The sequence below is a fragment of the Camelus dromedarius genome, chromosome 8 (genome assembly GCF_036321535.1).
Source record: "Camelus dromedarius isolate mCamDro1 chromosome 8, mCamDro1.pat, whole genome shotgun sequence".
Classification (NCBI taxonomy): Eukaryota; Metazoa; Chordata; class Mammalia; order Artiodactyla; family Camelidae; genus Camelus; species Camelus dromedarius.
In genome coordinates, this window is record NC_087443.1 from 52,097,971 (window position 1) to 52,118,169 (window position 20,199).

The window sequence follows — 20,199 nt, forward strand, 5'->3', positions numbered from 1 at the left end:
CTTTCCATCATTATTGTATCATACAGAATAGTTTCTCTACCCCAAAACCCCGCTGTGATCTCTCTCTTCATCCCTTCCTTCCCCTGGTTGTTTTTAATAATTACAAGGTAGAATTCACTAGAGTAACAAAGTTTATAGCTTGAGGAGTCTACAACAATTTATACCACATTTTTTGTTTATAGAGGGGGAATCTTTCTCTATATGTGTGGCTTTAGGATCTGCAAGCAACTTTGGATTTCCAATGATGGTGTTGGGGTGGGTTAAGAAATTGGTAAATATGATGGGAAAAATGAGAAGAGATTATGGAAGAGTAATATTAAATTGTTTGCTTCTTGCTATTATAGCTTTCCTGATTCTCTTTGGATTGTCCCTAAATTCTCTCTGATGAGAAAAGAAAGAGAACTTTTCTTCTTTCTAGCTTCCCTTTCCCATTCAGTGAAAAGTAGCTCCCCTAGCTGATTATTTTGCAGTCTTTCAAACCATTTTGAGAAACATATAACTCTGGTTCTATCTTTTTCATTAATTTTCCTGGCTAGAAAATTATAGGTACCTTTCTAAGTTATGCATTATCTCCTAGACCTTCTGGCTTAAATTTTTCAAATTTTTCTTCAGTCTCTTCCACACAGCTATTTTTTGCTTAAAAAAAAATTGTGGAAGGAAGTGATAATAAGTACTGTGAACTAGTTAATAGAATTTTTAGCTCTTATTCAGTGAGCTTGTAATTATTTGAACAACAATAGACAACATGTGAGATCCCTTTTTTTAGAATTCTGGGCACACAATAGACATTTAATTAAGAACTATTTGATTGCTTGATTTGAGTGGGCTTTTGAATTGTTGAAAAATTCCTTAGATTGAGTTTCTAAACCTGGGCTTAAGGAAATCCCTGAACCCTCTAAAATTGAAAGCAAAATGTTATACCTAAGTATGTATGTAAGTGTATTTTTCTAAGAAAAGAGGTGCATAGTTTTCATCAAATTTTCAAAGAATCCCTGGCCCAAAATAGATTAAGAACCTTTGCCTTAATTTTGTAGTGAACTCAAAGTTCAGTTTTCTGGGTTGGTTATCATCTCACAGTTTACTCATTACTTCCATTAATTGCAGTTCAGTTCTACTGCATGAAGAGTGATCACATAGTACTTACCTCTGATCACCTAGCATAGCAGCAGTAATCTGATCTTTTTTCGCATTTCCCTAATGTAACCAAAGAGATGTTGCCGGTTAGAGCTTGCTTCTAGAGAGATGATGATTTCAATTTATGAGAAGCAAAATTCAGTGTTGTTAATCATAATCAGACTTTCTCCAGCTTCCTAGTGATTGAATGCCATTTAATTTCTTCAATCTATTGGAATAATAAACATGGTACTGTTGCTCCAAAATCTTCTCAAAATTTATCACCAGTTGAACCTTTTTGGTAAAGTCGTATAGTCTTTTCATGGTAATACCTCTGTTATTTGACATAACTTTTTAAGTAAGCTAACATCCAAGAATTATATGCTATAGTTTTGATTCTGTTTTTGTTTTTAGAACTCTTCATCTTGGCTTATACCTATCCTTCCTGATATGCTTCGGCACATTTTTCAGTTCTGTGTTTTAGAAAGCAGCCAGGAAATTCTGGACCTCATTCACAAGGTACACAGTGAATAATATATTTGTACTCCTTTTCCCAGTATCTTGGTAGATTTTTAAAATTTTTCATAATTGCTGTACTATTTGCTGATTAGGAATTTAAAGAAATTAGAACTCATTTGTAAGATTTGAACAGTCTGGAGATCTGTAAGATGAGACAGGGAAATAGGCTTCTTACAGAGTATAATAGTTAAGTCTGGGTTGGCCATGCTACTTATATGACCTACTAGGCAAGTGTTTTAAGTGCTTTCTTATAGCCTCAATACAGAAAATAAAATGAAGGAAAGACTGCTTTTCTCCATCACTCATTTTGCTATTTATCAGTATGCTTATTGATCCTGCAAAGTATCTTTTGGGATTTATTGTTAATACATAGAGTCTGATTGTCATAATTTAGATTTGTACTTTCTTCCCCTTACTTAGCAAGATTGTTTATATGTGTTGGAACCTTTAAAGAAGAGCCATTTGATATATTTAATAATATTTATGGAAGGAAATGGCACTATTATACCTTTAAAACCTGTTAAATTAGTTTTGAATTATTGACCTCTTGAGGTGGTTCATTGTTAACAGCCTTAGATTAACAGTGGTGTTATTTCTACATGCTGGCCTTAGCCTGTTTAATGTTAGACATCAAGAAAGTTACCTTATTGAGTAAGATCATGAGTCAAGACTTATACTGTTATTAATTTATACTAGGATATTACTACCTCTAAATTTAGCAGAGGGTATTTATCAGGGGCTGTTATATATTGCAGCATGTGTTGAATATAGGACTGCATCAAGCTTTATGATACATACAAAGGATTTCAGACACTTACTGAGATTTTGATAACTTATTTTTATGAGTACCTTTTATTTTAGACGATTTTCATAAAAAACTGAAGATTTTTTTTATTCCTTTTTTGAAAACTTCCTTTTATATTACTTTTTTTAGTATACAAACCTACCCAAAAACAGTATTTAGAAATAAGCCTCTACATTGAATTTTAAAATTAATCTCTGTGCTGTTTCCTACTTATTTTTTTCATTTCAGTATCTTTAAAAATAAGTGTTAGGTTTTATTAGGCCTCGCTGGAAAATTTTACTTTATTGTTCCCCTTCTATTCTGTAGGTTTGGATGGAATTGTTGAGCAAGGCTTCAGTTCAGTATGTGGTAGCAGCTGCTTGTCCATGGATGGGTGCTTGGCTTTGTTTAATGATGCAGCCTTCTCATTTACCTATTGATTTAAATATGTTGCTGGAAGTAAAAGCTAGAGCCAAGGTAAGTGTAGAGGGACATAATGTATTTGTATGTTCAGCTTATAATTATTAATACAGTAACCATGTAACCATGTAAGAAGTGTGTACTGCTGTTTTATAAGTGTGATATCATTAATGTAACATAAAATTATTTTATTAGGACCTTGACAAAATGCATAGTAGTTTTTATCCATTGAGATTTTGTGAAAAGAACTATATTTTATTGGGATTATAACAAATGAGAGTATTTTTGTTTTTGTGTATTAAACTTTAGTGATTAATCTTTGATTATTGTTTTCCCCCTTATTCCCTCCAGGAAAAAACAGGTGTTAAGGTGCGCCAAGGCCAAAGCCAGAGTAAAGAAGTACTTCAGGAGTACATTGCAGGTGCAGATACCATCATGGAAGATCCTGCCACCAGAGATTTTGTAGTTATGCGGGCCAGAATGATGGCAGCCAAGTAAGTATATATAAATTGAAAGTCATTTAACCAAAAGATTCCTCTGATGTGTCTGTCAGTCCTTCCTTCATCACACTAGTTACAGAGGAAGAAAAAACTAAAGCGTAAGAAAACAACTTTTTTAAAGTTTTAAAAACAGGATTTATATATATTTTTTGAAGATAGATAAGATAAGAGTTATGTCTTCCTTGGGAAAAGTTAATAGTTTCAGTAGAGGAAATTTTACTTCAACTTCTATATTAACTTATTTTTTTCTCCCTCTTAGGTTGTTAGGAGCACTGTGTTGCTGTATTTGTGATCCAGGTGTAAATGTGGTAACCCAAGAAATTAAACCAGCTGAATCCCTTGGCCAGTTACTACTCTTCCATTTGAACTCCAAGTCTGCCTTACAGAGAATTAGTGTAGCTTTGGTAATCTGTGAATGGGCTGCTTTACAGAAGGTAAGATTTTGCCCCAAAAGTAGTGAAGACAAATTAAGTAAACAAGTTTCCATTAGCCGTTAAGATTATTTTCATTATATTTTATAAACATAAAAGTGAAAATTTTCTCTATAAAATTTTATCCAACAGTTATAGGAAAGTATTCCAAATTATATTGAAACATTGTTTCTCTCTCATTTGCCTTTCACCCTAGACTTTTTTCTTAGACCTCTGTCTTATACCTGAGACTGCTAGCTGTGCCCATACTTAATATTTGCTCTTGATCCTATAGTCTGTTCAGAAATGTTCCTTCTAAAAAACACGTGTATGTATGGAAGCTGTCCAGAAACTGTTGGTCATTTATTTATCTGTATCTCTCTCAGATATTACTTAAAACTACAGCAGATAAGAGGCTTTGAGTAATAGAAACCCATTTGTGTGAGTAGTAGCAAGGGCAGATTTTTAGTCACAGGAAGAATAAAATCTCCACATTTAAACCTAGATCTTTGTTTCCAAATAAGCCATTCCCTTGCAGCCCCTGTAATCTTTAACTTTTAGTAAGATGTATGATTTTGTGTAAGACTTGCTTCTGTAAATCAAAGAAACTTCCTGCTGGCTTTGTTTATTCCATTGACTGGAATTCTGGAAATTTAACTGTCTGCACTTGCTGTGAGAGTTGCTTGTTACTGCCTCTTAGCAGTTTGTCAAAGTTATGTCTAAAAGTAATTGAGCCATGCTCTATTGCAACTGAGACCCCAGCTTTGCCTCTGGAAAGAAGCAAGGCTCGTCTGTTTTTAGGCAGGACTCGGTGTGCTGGAGAGGCAGTGATGCTGTGTTTTTGTGCCTCTCAGACTCAGCAGCAAGTGTTGACAGTTCGGTTTCTGGACCCTCACAGAGCTTCTCTGGACTTACTCTGTGAAGCCCAGGCTGATCACCCAGATCCCACAGAACCCCTCATGGCTCACCACTGAGGTCATTCCCCCTCTGGTTGGGGCAGGCAACAACCAGAGAGAGTGGGAAGGGTTAGTTAAATTTGGGGGCAGGTAAGTAGCTTTTAAATTATATATCCATTTCTACAGTATGGCATGTGAAGCTATGGGTTCAGCTGTTAAGAAATCTAATGAGTTTTTAAATAACATTTTTAGTGCATGCTAAGTGTTTTCTGACTGATTTCTTTTTACAGTTGTATATTTTATGTGCTATATAATACATATATAAACTTGGAATAAATTCAGAATAAAGTAAGAGTAATTAGGTGGAAAATTTAATGAAATTGTCATAGTTCACATGCATGTTCTATAGTCATTCATATTAAAATTTTAGAGTAGTTTGGATGTAATACCTTTTCTCTGTGCAACTAACTATGTTGTTCTGGGAGATAACAGAAAATAGATTCAAAGTCAGTAGGAATTTAGACTTGGTAGTTTGCAAGTGAAGATTTATGCATTTCTAGAATTATGTTTACATATTTGCCCTGAATATTTGTTGTCTGTTATATTTTAGGAGTGTAGAGCTGTTACCCTAGCCGTGCAGCCACGTTTACTTGATATCCTTTCAGAACATTTATATTATGATGAAATTGCCGTTCCATTCACACGAATGCAGAATGAGTGTAAACAGCTTATTTCATCATTAGCTGATGCACATATTGAAGTTGGTAATAGAGTAAACAACAATGTTTTTACAATAGATCAAGCTAATGATCTGGTGAGTAAAGAAGTAACTTTATTAATTGTAGAGCATGAAATAAATTTGTCATGTCACATTTACCACAAAAACTAATTTGTTGAATCTGTTTGTGGCTTGGTAGTCTATCATCCCTGCCCTTTAGAAAGGTTATTTTATTGTGTTGACTTTCTTGAAATAAGAAGATGGGGAAGTAAATTTTTTTTAAGTCTCAGATTCTGACAAACCAATACACCTTTATTAGAAAAAGCTGTTCCATTATTTGTCATTTCTCAGTTTTGCTTAAGACTGGCAGAGTATAGAAAAAAGTTGATTCTAAGTTCCTGAGTATTTCTCCCCTCACTTCCCAGCTTATAATGGAAATATTCAAACATTAAAAATAAAGGTAAGAGAATTATACAATGACCATTTGTATACCCATATACTCACATACCAATTAGAATCCACAGTCAGCATTTTATTACATTTGCTTTATTACATATGCAACTCTCTACCCCTTTATTCAAACTTCAATCCATCTTAATTTTTTGATGCATTACTAAGTAAGTTGCAGGTATCAGTACACTTCAACATGTGTGTCATTAACTAAAATTCAATATTTATGTTTTTCCTCTTTTTTGAGGTAATATTTATGTACTGTGAATTGTACAGATCTCAAATGGAACATTTCATGAATTTTAACAGTTGCATATACCTATGAAACCCAAACCTCAGTCAAGATACAGTGCCATCACCACTTCCCTGTCAATTGCCTGCTCTTAAATAACCACTGTTCTAATTTTTCCTTCACCATAGATTTTGCCTGTTCTAGAATTTCATATAAATGGAATCATACACTCTGTGCTGTTTGGTTTAAGAATTTTTTCCAGCATGTTTTAAAAATTCATCCATGTTATATATATCAATAATTCATTCTTTTTTATTGCTGAGTTTTCTTTCATTGTATAAATATACCACAATTAGTGTAAGCCCTTCTCTTATTCATGAACACTAGGGTTGTCCAAAGTTTTGGGCTGTTTTGAACAGAGCTGTTATAAACATTCTTGTACAAGTCTTTTTGTAGGCATATATTTTCCGTTCTCTTCGATAAACACATAGGAGTGGAATTGCTGGGTCATATGGTAGGTGTTTATTTAGTTTTATAAAAAATTGCACTTTTCCCAAAGTGGTTGCATCATTTTACTTTCTAATCAGTACTATATGAGAGTTCTGGTTGTTCCACATCAACACCAACATTTGGTCATGGTTACTCCTGTTAATTTTTGCCCTTCTGATGGTTGTGTGATAATGTCATTGTGGTTGTAACCTGCATTTTCTTGATAACTAATGTGTTCAACACTTTTTTTATGTCTTATTGGCCATTTGTTGATCTTCCTTTCTGAAATTTCTGTTCAGATCTTTTGTCTATTGTTAATAAGGTTGTCTTTTTACTATTGAGTTGTAGGAGTTCTTTATCTATCCTGGATACCAGTTCTTTTTGTCAGATAGATGCTTTCCGAATATTTTCTCCCAGTGTTATGCGGCTTGCCTTTGCGTTTTCTTAATAGTGTCTTTGGATGAACAGATATTTTTAAGTTTTGATGAAGTCTAATTTATCAGTTGTCTTCTTTTATGGTTATTGTGTTCTGTGACCTAAGGTACCCTTTCTTATCTTCAGGTGGCAAAGGTATGCACATAAATTTTCTTCTGAAGCTTTTAGTTTTTATGTTTAGTTATCCATATTGAATTAATGTCTATGTATAGTGTGAAGTAGAGATTGCATTTTTTTTTTTATATAGATAATCCAGTTTTTCCATGATCATTTATTGAAAAGATTTTCCTTTCCCCATTGGATTGCTTTGGTACCTTTGTCAAAAATTAGTTGAAGTTTAAGTGTAGGTCTGTATCTGGGCTCTATTCAATCTATTTCTCTCTCCTTATGCCAGCACCAATGTCTTGATTACTGTAGCTTTGTACTTAGTAAGTCCTTGAAGTTAGATGATGTAAATGAGTTCTTCCTTTTTTGAGTTACAGGATCAGAAACGCAGCCACTTTACTTATGTTGGTCCCTGTGAAATAGCATGCTTCATTTCTTACTAAAAAATAATACAGTTGAAATTTTTTTTTTTTTTAATTCTCACCTGTGAGAGAAAGCTAAAATTGCTGCAGTTTTTTCTGAGTTGTTTTTCTGGTTGTTGTTTTTCTGTAATTTCTCCTTTTTGCCTCCTCTTCCCCGAAATTTGCCTTCCTGGAATGAAATCTCAAATCTTCTTTAAGGTCTGAGATCCCTTTTTATTGTCTCCAGAAACGTTTCTTTTTAAAGCTACTATATGGCCTCTTCAAGCTTTTTGTATTCAGACCTCTTACTCCCCAGAGAAGCTACTGTTCTGTGTCATCAGCTTCATTAGTCCAGTGGTTTTGACTTGGGGTTTTGGAGTCTCTGGAAGAGCGTATTTCAGGGAAGAGCAATTTTAAAAGATTAGTTCTAGCCTTGGCTAGAAGCCACTGCCCTTTGTATCTTTCTTTGCATTCCTCTTTTTCTCATACCTGCCAAAATGTAGGCATTTCCCGAAGATCTTCCTTTGTCTATCACATTCTTACTCTTTAGTTCTTACCCATGTGCTGTACTGTCTTTTCTTGATCTTTTATGTTCTTCAGTTAGGCATTTTTGCTTGGATATGTATCTCACAGTCACTTTAAACTTAACACAACCAAAACCAGAATTTATTTTTTAACAGGAAATAGCCCTTTTTATCCACAATCTCAAATCTCTAACATTTCCTTCAGAAAGTTCCACATGTTTATCCTTTCTCTGTTTTCGTCACCACAACCCGAAGGCCTTAGTACTTTATGACTAGGTCCTGACTCATCTCCAAGGCTCCAGGCAGTCTCTGGTTCACTTCATCCTGCTTTTTGTGCCAGACTAGTAAAAAGTTCTGTAGAACCAACTCGAAACAATCCCTCCCGTGCTTAAAAACATTTTCTTTTTCCTTGATTTTAGTTCTTGCTTTCTTACTTTCAACACCTTATCTAAATTCCCCGTCTCTTTTCTCCTAATTATTTCTCAAATTTCATCCACCTAACCCTAGTTAGCTTTCCTTTTGCAGAAGTACACCACCCTCGCCCACTTTCTATACTTGATTCATTCTCACTTCAGTGTCTGAGTTCCTCTTTCTTTTGCCAGAAATTTCCTACCCCCAGCCCTCTATGCTCACCCCAGGATCATCTCTTGACAATCCTTCATCTGCATCCTGTGCTCAGGCCATGATAAGCTGTTTTCAGTTCCTTGGTTGATGCCCTGCTTTTCCCTTCCTCCCTCACTCTGTTTACCAAGATGTCCCCATAACTCCAGACTTAACAACCTGTTCTTTAAAAACCCAGCGTAAGTTTTAACCTCCTCTGGCAAGCCTTCATTGATTATGTCACCTAAGAAGAGTTAAGCTACCCATATGCTACCACAGCAGCGTGCACTTACCTCAGTTATATGTTACACTGTCTTGTTTACTTACATACCTATCTCCCACAGTAGCCTCTGCATTTTTTGAGTGTATAAAGACATTGGTTTTCCTCATCTTGTAGTATTACTCAATAAATATTTGTTGAATAAATGAATTTGGGGTAATTGAAAAGCTTTTCCTAAGCTGCCTAGAATCACTGAAAATTGACAGAAGCATAGTTTATTTAGGACAGTGTTTTTAAACTTTTAGTAGTGAAACCCTATTTCAGATAATCTTATGCAGAACTTGAATACATAAAACAGACAAGGCAAAGTGGAGAGTATAAGCTAGAAGTGATTGTGTTCCTTTGCAGTAAGCAGATCAAGGTCAAGCAGATATAGCTCAATATAAAGTCTTTGGCATTTTATAATGACAAAAGATGATCTTATTTGTGTGCCTGTTCTGTTTTTAGTAATAAGAAGCTAGCATTATCATTCTTGTCCATGAGACTTAGGAATTGATCATTTCTAAGTCTAAAAAATTGGTTCTTCATTTTAAGAAAAAGTTAGGTTCTTCAGTGTTACAGGCTTTTCTGACCAACATTGATCAGATTGGATCTATTTATGGAGCCTCTTTATGATTGCAGTTACCTATAAAACAAGACTATTTTTGTTATGTTAGCCATCACACTGTCTTTAGATGGTAATTTTTAAAAATGTGTGCACAGAAAAACTTGTATGTAAAATGTTCATAGCAGCATTATTTATAATAACTAAAAGGTGGAAACAACCATTCATCAAGTAATGAATGGATAAATATAGTATATCCATTGAGTGGGATATTGTTTGACAGAAAAAGGAGTGAAGTAATTATACATGCTACAACATCAATGAACCTTGAAAGAATTATGCTAATTGAAAGAATCTAGTCACAGACGATTATACAGTATTTTAGTCCATCCATATGAAATGTCCAGAATAGGCAAATCTGTAAAGGTACAAAGTAAATAAATAGATACATAGGGCTGGGAGGAAATGAGGGAAGATTGCTAATAGGTATTGAGTTTTATTTTGGGGATGATGAAAATGTTCCAAAATTGTGGTCATGGTTGTAACACTCTGTAAATGTAATAAAAAATCATTGAATTGTATACTCGAAATGATGTACTGTACGTGAATTACATCTCATAAAGTTGTTAAAAAAGATGTACTGAACAGTCTTTTAATGGGCCCTGTAAAGTTGTCTGATGTCATAATCTATATAAAGCTATATAATCTTAAAGCTTTAGGTGGTTCTTGGTAATTAAAGAATTAATGACTATTGCACCATTTTTATTTAGCAGTTAGTTTATATTTGCTTGCAGGTTTCTCATTTCACCAAAGTACTATTTGGGTATTGAATGTGATTTTCACTGAAATTTATTATATATATTTAAACTGCAGGTAACTTTGTGCTTCTCAAGAGACTGTCTCTTTCTTAAAGAATATAATACTAATGTTAAATTAAGTCAGATTAAAGTTTATTTGAAAGGTTTATAGACATTTATTTAGTTAACAAATAGTAAAATAGTACTAGATAATGTGAAACTTGAAATTGAAACAAAAAGCTTCCTTTCTGCCCTTTAGGAGTTTATAGGCTGTTTGGGGTTGATGTCATTAATGATTTTTGATTTCTCTTTTTTAATAGGTCACTACTGTTTTTAATGAAGTCACATCATCTTTCGATTTAAATCCTCAAGTGTTACAGCAGTTAGATAGTAAACGACAGCAGGTCCAAATGACAGTTACAGAGACCAACCAGGAGTGGCAAGTGTTGCAGTTGAGAGTGCATACCTTCGCTGCATGTGCAGTTGTGAGCTTGCAGCAACTTCCGGAGAAATTAAATCCTATTATAAAACCATTAATGGAGACAATTAAAAAAGAAGAGAATACACTAGTGCAAAACTATGCAGCTCAGTGCATAGCCAAACTACTTCAGCAGTGTACAACAAGGACGCCCTGTCCCAATTCAAAAATTATTAAAAACCTCTGTAGCTCACTTTGTGTGGACCCATATCTAACTCCTTCTGTCACATGTCCGGTACCAACACAAAGTGGCCAGGAAAATTCTAAAGGTATATATATCTAAACCTTCATTTGGGGTAGAGGAAGAATTAAGTGTTTAAATTTGTTCTTATTTATTTATGGGTATAATTAAACACAAATCCAGTGTATGTTGGAGCTTTTTCCCATTTTGAGAGAATTTGCACATATTACTAATAAAATTACAACTCTAAATCCAAATAAGCTCTTCGTAAAAGACCTGATACATGTAAGATGACTGAAATCTATGAGACAGGCTTTAACCCTTAACTTCTCTTTCAAGACCATTATTATAGAGTTTACTGTTAACTGAGCTAGAAAACTTGTGTATCAATTGGTGAATGAAAGTTCTTCCTGTTAACACTCTGGTTTTTGTAGTACACGTCTCATGAGATAAGTGGACTCTATTACCTTTAGAAAACAATGCTTAAACAACTTCCCTGTTTTTATCCGGAAAATTTCTATGGAAAATAACTGCTCTTTGTAGGCTGGTCTCAAGGACCAATGTTTCTTCACATGCTTTAGTCTTAAATTTCCCCCAACCCTCTACCCAAGAGCTATGTGAGGCAGCAATATTTTATTAACAGTTGATGTTTCTAAATTTTTCATGACTGTGGACATTTTTTTAGAGAGAACTTACAGTATTTTTTTTTTAATCTTTCTCTTTATTCCTGGAAACAATCATCCATATTTTTAAAGAATTAATGTACTTTAACTGAAGCCATAGTCATTCTTACATGTGATATTTCTTCTTGTTAACATGATTTCTGCACCTTTGATTGTATTAAGTATGGTCCTATACAAATACCAAAACTTTTAACTTAATATTTAATTACTAACTTTTCTTTGTCTTAAGAAAATATCATTGGCTATAAAAATTGAAGCTTGAAAGACAGTTTTAAAATGTGTTGTATCTCTTTTGGAGCGGGAAGCATTTGGTCACCTACATCATGCTTTAAAGGTTATTAAACTTTTTTCCTTAATAGGGTCTAACTCCGAAAAAGATGGAATGCATCATACTGTCACCAAGCACAGGGGTATAATTACACTCTATAGGCATCAGAAAGCTGCTTTTGCTATCACAAGTAGGCGAGGTCCTACCCCCAAAGCAGTGAAAGCTCAAATAGCAGATCTTCCTGCAGGAGGTAGTGGAAATATCCTTGTTGAACTTGATGAGGTAAATGATTCTTTTCTTTGAATACTCTGATTTTTAAACAAATATCTTACAGATTGTTAGCTACATTTGTCGTTATCAGCTTATTGAATTGTATTTTATATTTTTAAGTGAAAGAACTGGGACCAGTAACTTTCTGGGGTACTCCAGCAACATGATCCAAAAAAACTGCAAACTTCAAGTTTTTCGTACCTCTTACTATTTTTACCAGCTTAACGTTGAATATCTTCCTAGGCAAGAAATTCTCTCAATAGTGGTTACATAAGTCATTCATAAATATAAACTAATTCACTCCTGTAATAGTGACTACAGAGATGTTAAATAACAGCCAAAGCTAACTTTTCTCAGCCCTGTCAATGTCAGAAATTACTGTTGATATTCAGAGGATAAGATTACAAGTATCAACTAAATTGTTACTTACCTGACTTTTAGTCAACTTGGAATTTATTAACTCTGTGATGCGAGGCAGGGATCTAAATTTATTTGCCCATATAAACAACCAGGTACCTAACTGTCGAATCTTTTCCTCCTGTTTTATAATGGCACCTCTGTTAAGTATCATGTTTCATGTGTGTCAGGATCTCCTTGGGCTTTCTATTCTGTTTTATTGGTCTACTTGTTCTACAGTACAGTCTTCTTTAAAGACAATTTTAAAAAGTGTTGTTTTTGAAAATCTTACAGGCACATTCACCATGGAATGACTGCTTTAGGTAGCAAGACATAGAAATTTACCTGAGTTCAGCAATAAATTATCAATGCTAAATAAAAGACATGTTCTATATAGTTCTATAAAATATAGGCCTATCTTAAGTTTCTTTTTTTAATCAAAATCTTAGTTGTCTATAGTCCTTTTAAAGTATTCTATGAATGTGAAAACTTATTAATTACGTTCTTTCCATAATAATTTTAATAAAAAATTTACTGTGGTTTTAATATTTATACTTGCATGGTTTGCACAGTTCTCCCTTCACCTAAAAATAATTTTTAAAATATATAGGTATCTTTCTGAGGGGACAGTTTTTTTGTATTTAATTATTATAAAATTGCTATGTAAGAGGTTATTAATCCAGTGGTTAGATTAAACAGATGCTCATATTCTATCTCTTAATCAAATGTAAATAAGGGCGGATCATTTTAACTCTCTACTCTCTGCCTGCTAAGTTTCTTTGGGGTAGAGAGAAGAAGGAAAAACATGTCACTTAGGACTGTCTTTAGAAACAGCACATATTCTATTCCTTATCTCCAACCCCAAAAAAGTATTTTGCTTTGGATGTAAAAATCTAGTTTGGAATTTTATGCCATGTAAATGTAATTATTGAGAAATGTTTATAATTGTGATAAATATGTCCAGTAATTGCTTAATTAGTTAATTGTCACACTGTGAATTCTTAGGTGACTTTCAAATTCTCTTGATAATATTTCAAACGCATTATACTTTTTTCTGAAATTCTGTTTTCAACTAACATTTGATTTTAGGCCCAGAAGCCTTACCTGGTACAAAGGAGAGGAGCTGAATTTGCCTTGACAACTATAGTGAAGCATTTTGGTGGTGAAATGGCAGTGAAGTTGCCACATCTCTGGGATGCTATGGTTGGTCCATTGAGGAGTACAATCGACATAAATAATTTTGGTGTGTACATAGTTTTCTTAGTTGAGTTTTTAACAGATTTCACTGTATATCCATTACATACATCCTTATAAAATAACAGTGCCTATACCTTTCTATTCCAGACCAGCTGGTAAGTTTTTAAATTGAAGGTTGGTAAACTCATTCATTTTAATTTATTTTTATGTCAATTCATATACTTTTTTTCCTTTTCCTTTTTTCTGTTACATATTAGAAAGAGATATTTGAAGTGGATCATTATTTAAACTTTAGTTGCTTTAAGTGTAGTACCTTAGCATTTAAATTAAGGGCATGGCATTTCATTTTACATTATAAAGCAAAGTAGACTCTCCCATGGTAGCTGGGGAAGTGCTAAAACTTTTTGTGGGCTCTAGATCTTGAAAAATTATTTGCAAGGTGATACGCACTTAAATCAATGTATTTTAATAGATGGAAAGTCCCTCCTGGAAAAGGGAGATGGCTCTGCCCAAGAATTGGTGAATTCTCTGCAAGTTTTTGAAACAGCAGCAGTGTCAATGGATTCTGAGCTTCATCCCTTGGTAACTAACTAATGCAAGTGTAATTTTTTTCTAGTAAAATAAGTCGTTTGTTTTTTTTTTTAAATAAGTCTTTAGAAAGTCGTAAGGCTTGAAAAATGCAACTTTGATGTAATCTCTAGTAATTGCATTTTCTTTTATATGCTATTACTAGATTACTTCTTCCCTGACAGAACAGTTCTCACAGGCTTTGAGGCAGAACTGGGTACATGAAGGATATAAAACCCACCCTGGGAGCTTAGAATACGGGCAGTGGAGACAGGGCTCTGATGGCACGAAAGCCAGGTATAAACAGGAAAGAAGACTGCGTCCCTGTTCCTCTGTACTATTTTAATAATATAGTTACAGGAAAGGAAGAGCACAGATAATAAAACTTCTTCCCAAGATAAGTGTAATGGTAGAAGGAAGTTACTACCTGAGATCAAACTAGTCAGTGGCAAAGATAGAACACTGGTTTGTTTTTGACTAGTGAAATATTTCTTACCAAAAAGTTGGAACAGAGGGAGGAGGAACACAGACTAGAGAATTAACTGTCTGTTTTTCCCATAGAAGAAAGTATTATTTCCATATAACTGCAGTAGGAAGCTCTCTGCAGTTTTATAACACTGAAGGGTGCTAGCTCCAGTTCTGTTCATATGTAATATAAGAGAGAGAATCTAGGAGAGAGTAGAGGAGAGTGAACTTTCTGTTTACACAGTAATAAAGCATATTCTTTTACTTTAAAATTTCACTGATTAATCATTAGTAAAGAAGGGCATAATCCATCCATATATGCTCACCCTCCATGAGCAATAGCATGCATTCAGCTAAGCTGTAAGACTAGTCTGTTGAACAAGTACCTGGCTCTCATCAGCATTAACTCTGGCTTCCATGTAGCAGACATTTAATAACAGGATGTCTTGCTCTTGTGGTCATACTGCCTATGTTAAGTCAGGAAGTTAAAATGGAAAATACCTACCAAAGTTTGGTGCCTACAACAAAATCAGGATCACTCAACCCAGTGAATAAAAAGTATGTACCTAAACCTAAGCCAGTGTTACCAAATTTGAAGGGGGCTGATGATATATGGGGTCATTTCCCCAGCCTCAGTAGGAGAATCCTGTAAGTGCCTTTGATTTTGGAAAGAATTTGAGTGTTCCCTGATGCCTAAGGATTTGAACAGGGGAGAAGTTATGCACCTTTCTTTTCTTTTTAAAAGAGTTATAATAAGTTAGCTTAGATTTAGATTCAATTTTTATTGAGGATGTTTTGACAATAATGTTTTGGGTAACTGGAGATATTCTTGGATGTAGAGTCACTTAGAATATTGAGAACCTCTGAGTACGGGCTATTAAAGTTATGTTTTAAACAGTAGATTCCCTAATGAATATTCTCATTGTCTTAAACTTTTTGTTTTCAGTTGGTACAGCATTTGCCTCATCTTTATATGTGCCTTCAGTACCCCAGCACTGCAGTGAGGCACATGGCTGCTCGTTGTGTGGGGGTCATGAGCAAAATAGCTACCATGGAAACAATGAATATTTTTTTGGAGAAGGTTCTTCCATGGCTAGGAGCAATTGATGACAATATCAAACAAGAGGGTGCAATTGAAGCACTTGCCTGTATCCTTTTTTATTTTGACAAACTGTTCAGAATTATATTCATTTTATTTAAGAATGACTGAAATAAAATTTATTTAATCAGATATGCACATAAATAACCTGCCTTGTTCCAAAAAGAAAACCACTTTTTAACATTTATTTTAAAGTATGTTTATGTTACATTATAAGTATATTACAAATATATTTACATGTTATTATGAAAATTTTACACAGAAAGTAAGATCTTTTTACAGGTAAAGATAATTTTATGTACTTCATGAACTGTGTATTTATCTAGTAACTGTTCTATTTATTTGGCTTATTATCAGTGTTTTATTAATATTAATCAGATACTATGTAGGTAGTCCTTATAAACATGTTATGTTCACTTTGTTCATTACTTGGGGGGGAATGACTAAATTAAGTAACTAGAAATATATAGGCAAGCTTTTTACCAAGGGAATGGCATCCACTGACAATCTTTAACTCAAAATACTTGAAAGATATTTCTAAGAGCAAGATAGACGCAGACCAAATTAGTAGAAACTCAGGTTCAGAAATGATGAAGATGGCACAAGGACTGAACTGACTGGGCCTGCTGTGTCCAGTTTGTGATTGTTAAGATCCTGGTGGGGAATTTGGAATTAATCTTGAGTGACACTGAATTGTGCTCCCTTGCTTACAGTGTAACTATTTTGGTATGAGAATTCCAGAAACTTTCTCTATGAAAAAAATCTTATTAGTAAAGCTTCCTCCAGCCTTTCTTAGATGAAAAACATAATTCTATATTCTTTATCATGGGAAAGTTACATAATGTTTACAAAGGAGCAACAGTGTGCAAATGCTGTTACAATTGAACCATAGGCCTTAAAGGACAGTTGGTCTATCCCCTCATAATACAGATGAGAAAATGAGGAACCGTTTTAAAAGTTAGAGTCTTGGTGATTCAGTTTGTGAAAGCATCTACCTCAGAACCAATTGGAAATTTCCTTAATAACTTACTCAGGTGTAATGGAACAACTGGATGTTGGTATTGTTCCATATATTGTCCTTTTAGTTGTGCCTGTTCTAGGAAGAATGAGCGATCAGACAGACAGTGTAAGATTCATGGCTACGCAGTGCTTTGCAACACTAATTAGACTCATGCCACTTGAGGTAAGTTGAAGATAACTTGGTTTATGGACTCAATGTTTTCTGTAACTTCATGATAATTATAATCCTTTTTAAAGAACATATCAGGTTTAAAAAAAATTTTTGAATATATTTACGTTATAAGCATTAAGAATTTTATGCTGCAGTGAGTGATTTTTTTTTTAACAGTGTTTTTAAATAAAATTGTGGTTCCTAAAAGAATGATAATTTATTGATGCTATTTCTAGAAATGGAATTGTTCCTAAGTATCCCTGGTAACATTTAGGTAAAGATTCTGTTCTGAAGTTTACATGAAAGGTACATTTGAGAGATGGTAATTGAAAGTGTAAAAAGCAAACAGAAGTCTATTAGTTTCTGGAGAAAGCAGACTAGAAGGTTAAAGTTGGAGAGTTCTGGAGTATATTCATGGGGCAGAAATAACTGTATGTGGCCAATGCAGGAAAACAAGTGGCTTGAAGTAAAAGAAGAGCCAGGACCCTACCACTAAGCCACTTAATATACTTTTATGGGATTTTTGTAATTCAGGAAATCAGCAAGAAGTTCATCTGTATTGTAGTATGTATCAATACTTCCTTTTTATGGCCAAAAATTACTCTGTTGTATGGACATACCACATTTTGTTTATCCATTTATCAGCTGATGGACATTTAGATTGCTACCAGCTTTTGGTAATTAAGAGTAATGCTACAATCAACATGCACTTATAAAAAGTCTTTGTGTGGATATATGCTTTTATTTCGCTATCTAGGAATGGAATTACTGGGTAATATGATGTTTAACTCTGTTACAAACTGCCAAACTGTTTCCAGAGTAACTATCATTTTACATTTCTACCAGCAAAATTTGAGCATGGTTGCATAGCCTCTTTGAAAAAAAAAAATTTGGCTCTATCTAGTAAAGTTGAAGACTCCCATCCCAGTGACCTAGCAAATCCATCCTAGGCATATATCCTAGAGAAATTCATATATATCGAAGATACATCTTCAAGAATATCTATTATTAGCATTACTTATAATAGTCTAAAACCACTCAAATATTCATTATCTGTAGAGTATAGATAGGTTAACTGTGGATTATTATACTGCAATAAGAATGAACAAAGTACAGACACATACAATATTAGCAAATCCTTAACATAAGATTCCATTTTTATGAAGCTCAAAAATAGGCAACAGTACATGGGATGCTTACTTAGGTGATAAAGGCATAAAGAAAGGCAAGAAAGAAATTGCCATGAAAGTCAGTAAAATGATTTCATCTTGAGGAAAGGAGAGTGGATTATCACTGGGGAAGCATATGGGATCTTCTAGGATGATGGCACAGCTGTTGATCTTGATCTGGCAATGGTTACAAAGGTGTTTGTTTTATAATTTATTAAATTATAATTTGTTTATATATTTCTCTGCATGAATGTTTATTCCACAATAAAAGGTGTTAAAGTAACCAGCGTGACCAAAAAACATACTAGACTACTGTATTGAAATACCCAAGTGTCATTTCCTGAACTATTTCTAGCCTCTGCCTTATAGCTCTTATTCATATCCTTTAACTCTTGGGCCTTGCATCATCTTATCTGTAAACTAAATTGGTTATAATTAGTCTCCTTGGTCTTTCCAAGCTTTGGAACCAATGAGTGATGGGAAACCATTGTGTGTTTTTTGAGCAAAGGAGTAGGTGATGAAAGCAGTGTTTTAGGAAAATTAATCTAATAGCTGAAAGCCATGTTTTAGGAAAATCAATTTGATAGCTCTTTGTGGATTAGAATGGAAGTACCCCTAAACAGAAACCAGATCCACTGTGAGGTGATAAAGGGTCTAAACTACTTTTTTTTGTTTTAAGAGAGAGCAGATTGGCAAAGAAAAGAGATTTTGGACTTTAGAGTCTGAGAAAAGAGTAGTGAGGTTCCCTTTGATAGATGTGAAAAATTACAAGGATATGATGCATGTTTTGCTTCCAGCCATGATAGAAAAACAGATTTGTCCTCCCACCTTAACTAGAAAACCAGACAAGATGGATCAAACAGTGGTTTTCAGACGCTGAACAACAGGTAGCACAGGATAATGATTCATGAGAGAAGGGAATCAAATGAAGCACCCTAGGTTACTTCCTGGAGTGAGTTTCCAGACCATAGGACAGGGAAGCAAAACCTAAACAGAGGTTAGGAGAGTGAGAGTGCGGTGACAAGATGGGTAGAGTGCAAGGTAGAGTGCCTGAGAGGAAGCTTCAGAGGTGCACACAAAGGCTGAGTGTTCATCTGGGCATATGTATGAAAATTTATGTTTGAGCCTGGGGAGAAAGTCATAGAAAGGAGTAGGCAGAACAATTCCCAGAGCTCACACAGGATTAAGAATAGTCTGTATTGCCACTAAGATGAGTCAAAGGACTTACCATACAGGGCATGTAGACCTACTATACAGTCCTTAGAAGTACACTGCCTGAGTAGTGGGGCCAAATTAGCCCTTGACAAAAGGTTGATTTGAACCCACTTAAAGCTTAGAAGCAAGCCTTAAAAGGATCAAATTGGTTTCAGGTAACTTAACTACACCCCAGAAAAAAACCATAAAATATTTAGCCCCTAATACTCCAACATCCAACAACATAAAACTTAGGACGTTTAACACCCATCAAAAAATTTACAGGTATGAAAATATGTCCAGTAACCAGAAGAAAGTTCAGCCAATAGAAACAGACCCTGAAATGACCCAGAAAATAGAATTAGTACACAAGGACGGTAAAATACACGTTCAGGAAGGCAGAGGAAAGCATGAGTATAATGAGCAAAATGGAAGCTATGAGAACATCCCAAATTGAACTTCTTGAAATGGAAAATGTCATTACAATTAAAAACACAATGTATCGAAGGGGAGGGTATATATATAGCTCACGTGGTAGCGCACACGCTTAGCATGCATGAGGTCCTGGGTTCAATCCCCAGAACCTCCTCTAAAAATAAATAAAAACCTAATAACCGCCCCCCTCAAAAAAAAAAAAGCTGTAAATAGAGTAAATAGATGTCTAAAAAAACCGACACGTGCTGGATTGGATTAATAGCAGATCAGATGCTGTGAGTTTGAAGACGTAACAGTAGAAGGAAGAATGTCATGCAGGTTCATTCCTGTTCTACTTTATCTTGATTTGCTCTGTTATATCTACATAGGAAGAATCATGTACTTTTCTGAAATATTTACTGTTAAGGAT

The 20,199-nt window shown here is 34.3% G+C and overlaps 1 protein-coding gene across 2 annotated transcripts in view; it reads left to right on the plus strand.

The window, feature by feature from the left end:
* Positions 1–20,199, plus strand: part of BTAF1 (B-TFIID TATA-box binding protein associated factor 1) — a 74,567-nt gene that overhangs the window by 37,309 nt on the left and 17,059 nt on the right. For both annotated transcript variants that reach the window (XM_010974284.3, XM_031461383.2), the window contains 11 exons: positions 1,528–1,632; positions 2,744–2,893; positions 3,188–3,330; positions 3,596–3,770; positions 5,253–5,456; positions 10,538–10,964; positions 11,919–12,109; positions 13,583–13,736; positions 14,163–14,272; positions 15,669–15,870; positions 16,856–17,004. In XM_010974284.3, the coding sequence (XP_010972586.1) occupies positions 1,528–1,632; positions 2,744–2,893; positions 3,188–3,330; positions 3,596–3,770; positions 5,253–5,456; positions 10,538–10,964; positions 11,919–12,109; positions 13,583–13,736; positions 14,163–14,272; positions 15,669–15,870; positions 16,856–17,004 (2,010 nt within the window). The remainder of the gene's footprint in view (positions 1–1,527; positions 1,633–2,743; positions 2,894–3,187; positions 3,331–3,595; positions 3,771–5,252; positions 5,457–10,537; positions 10,965–11,918; positions 12,110–13,582; positions 13,737–14,162; positions 14,273–15,668; positions 15,871–16,855; positions 17,005–20,199) is intronic.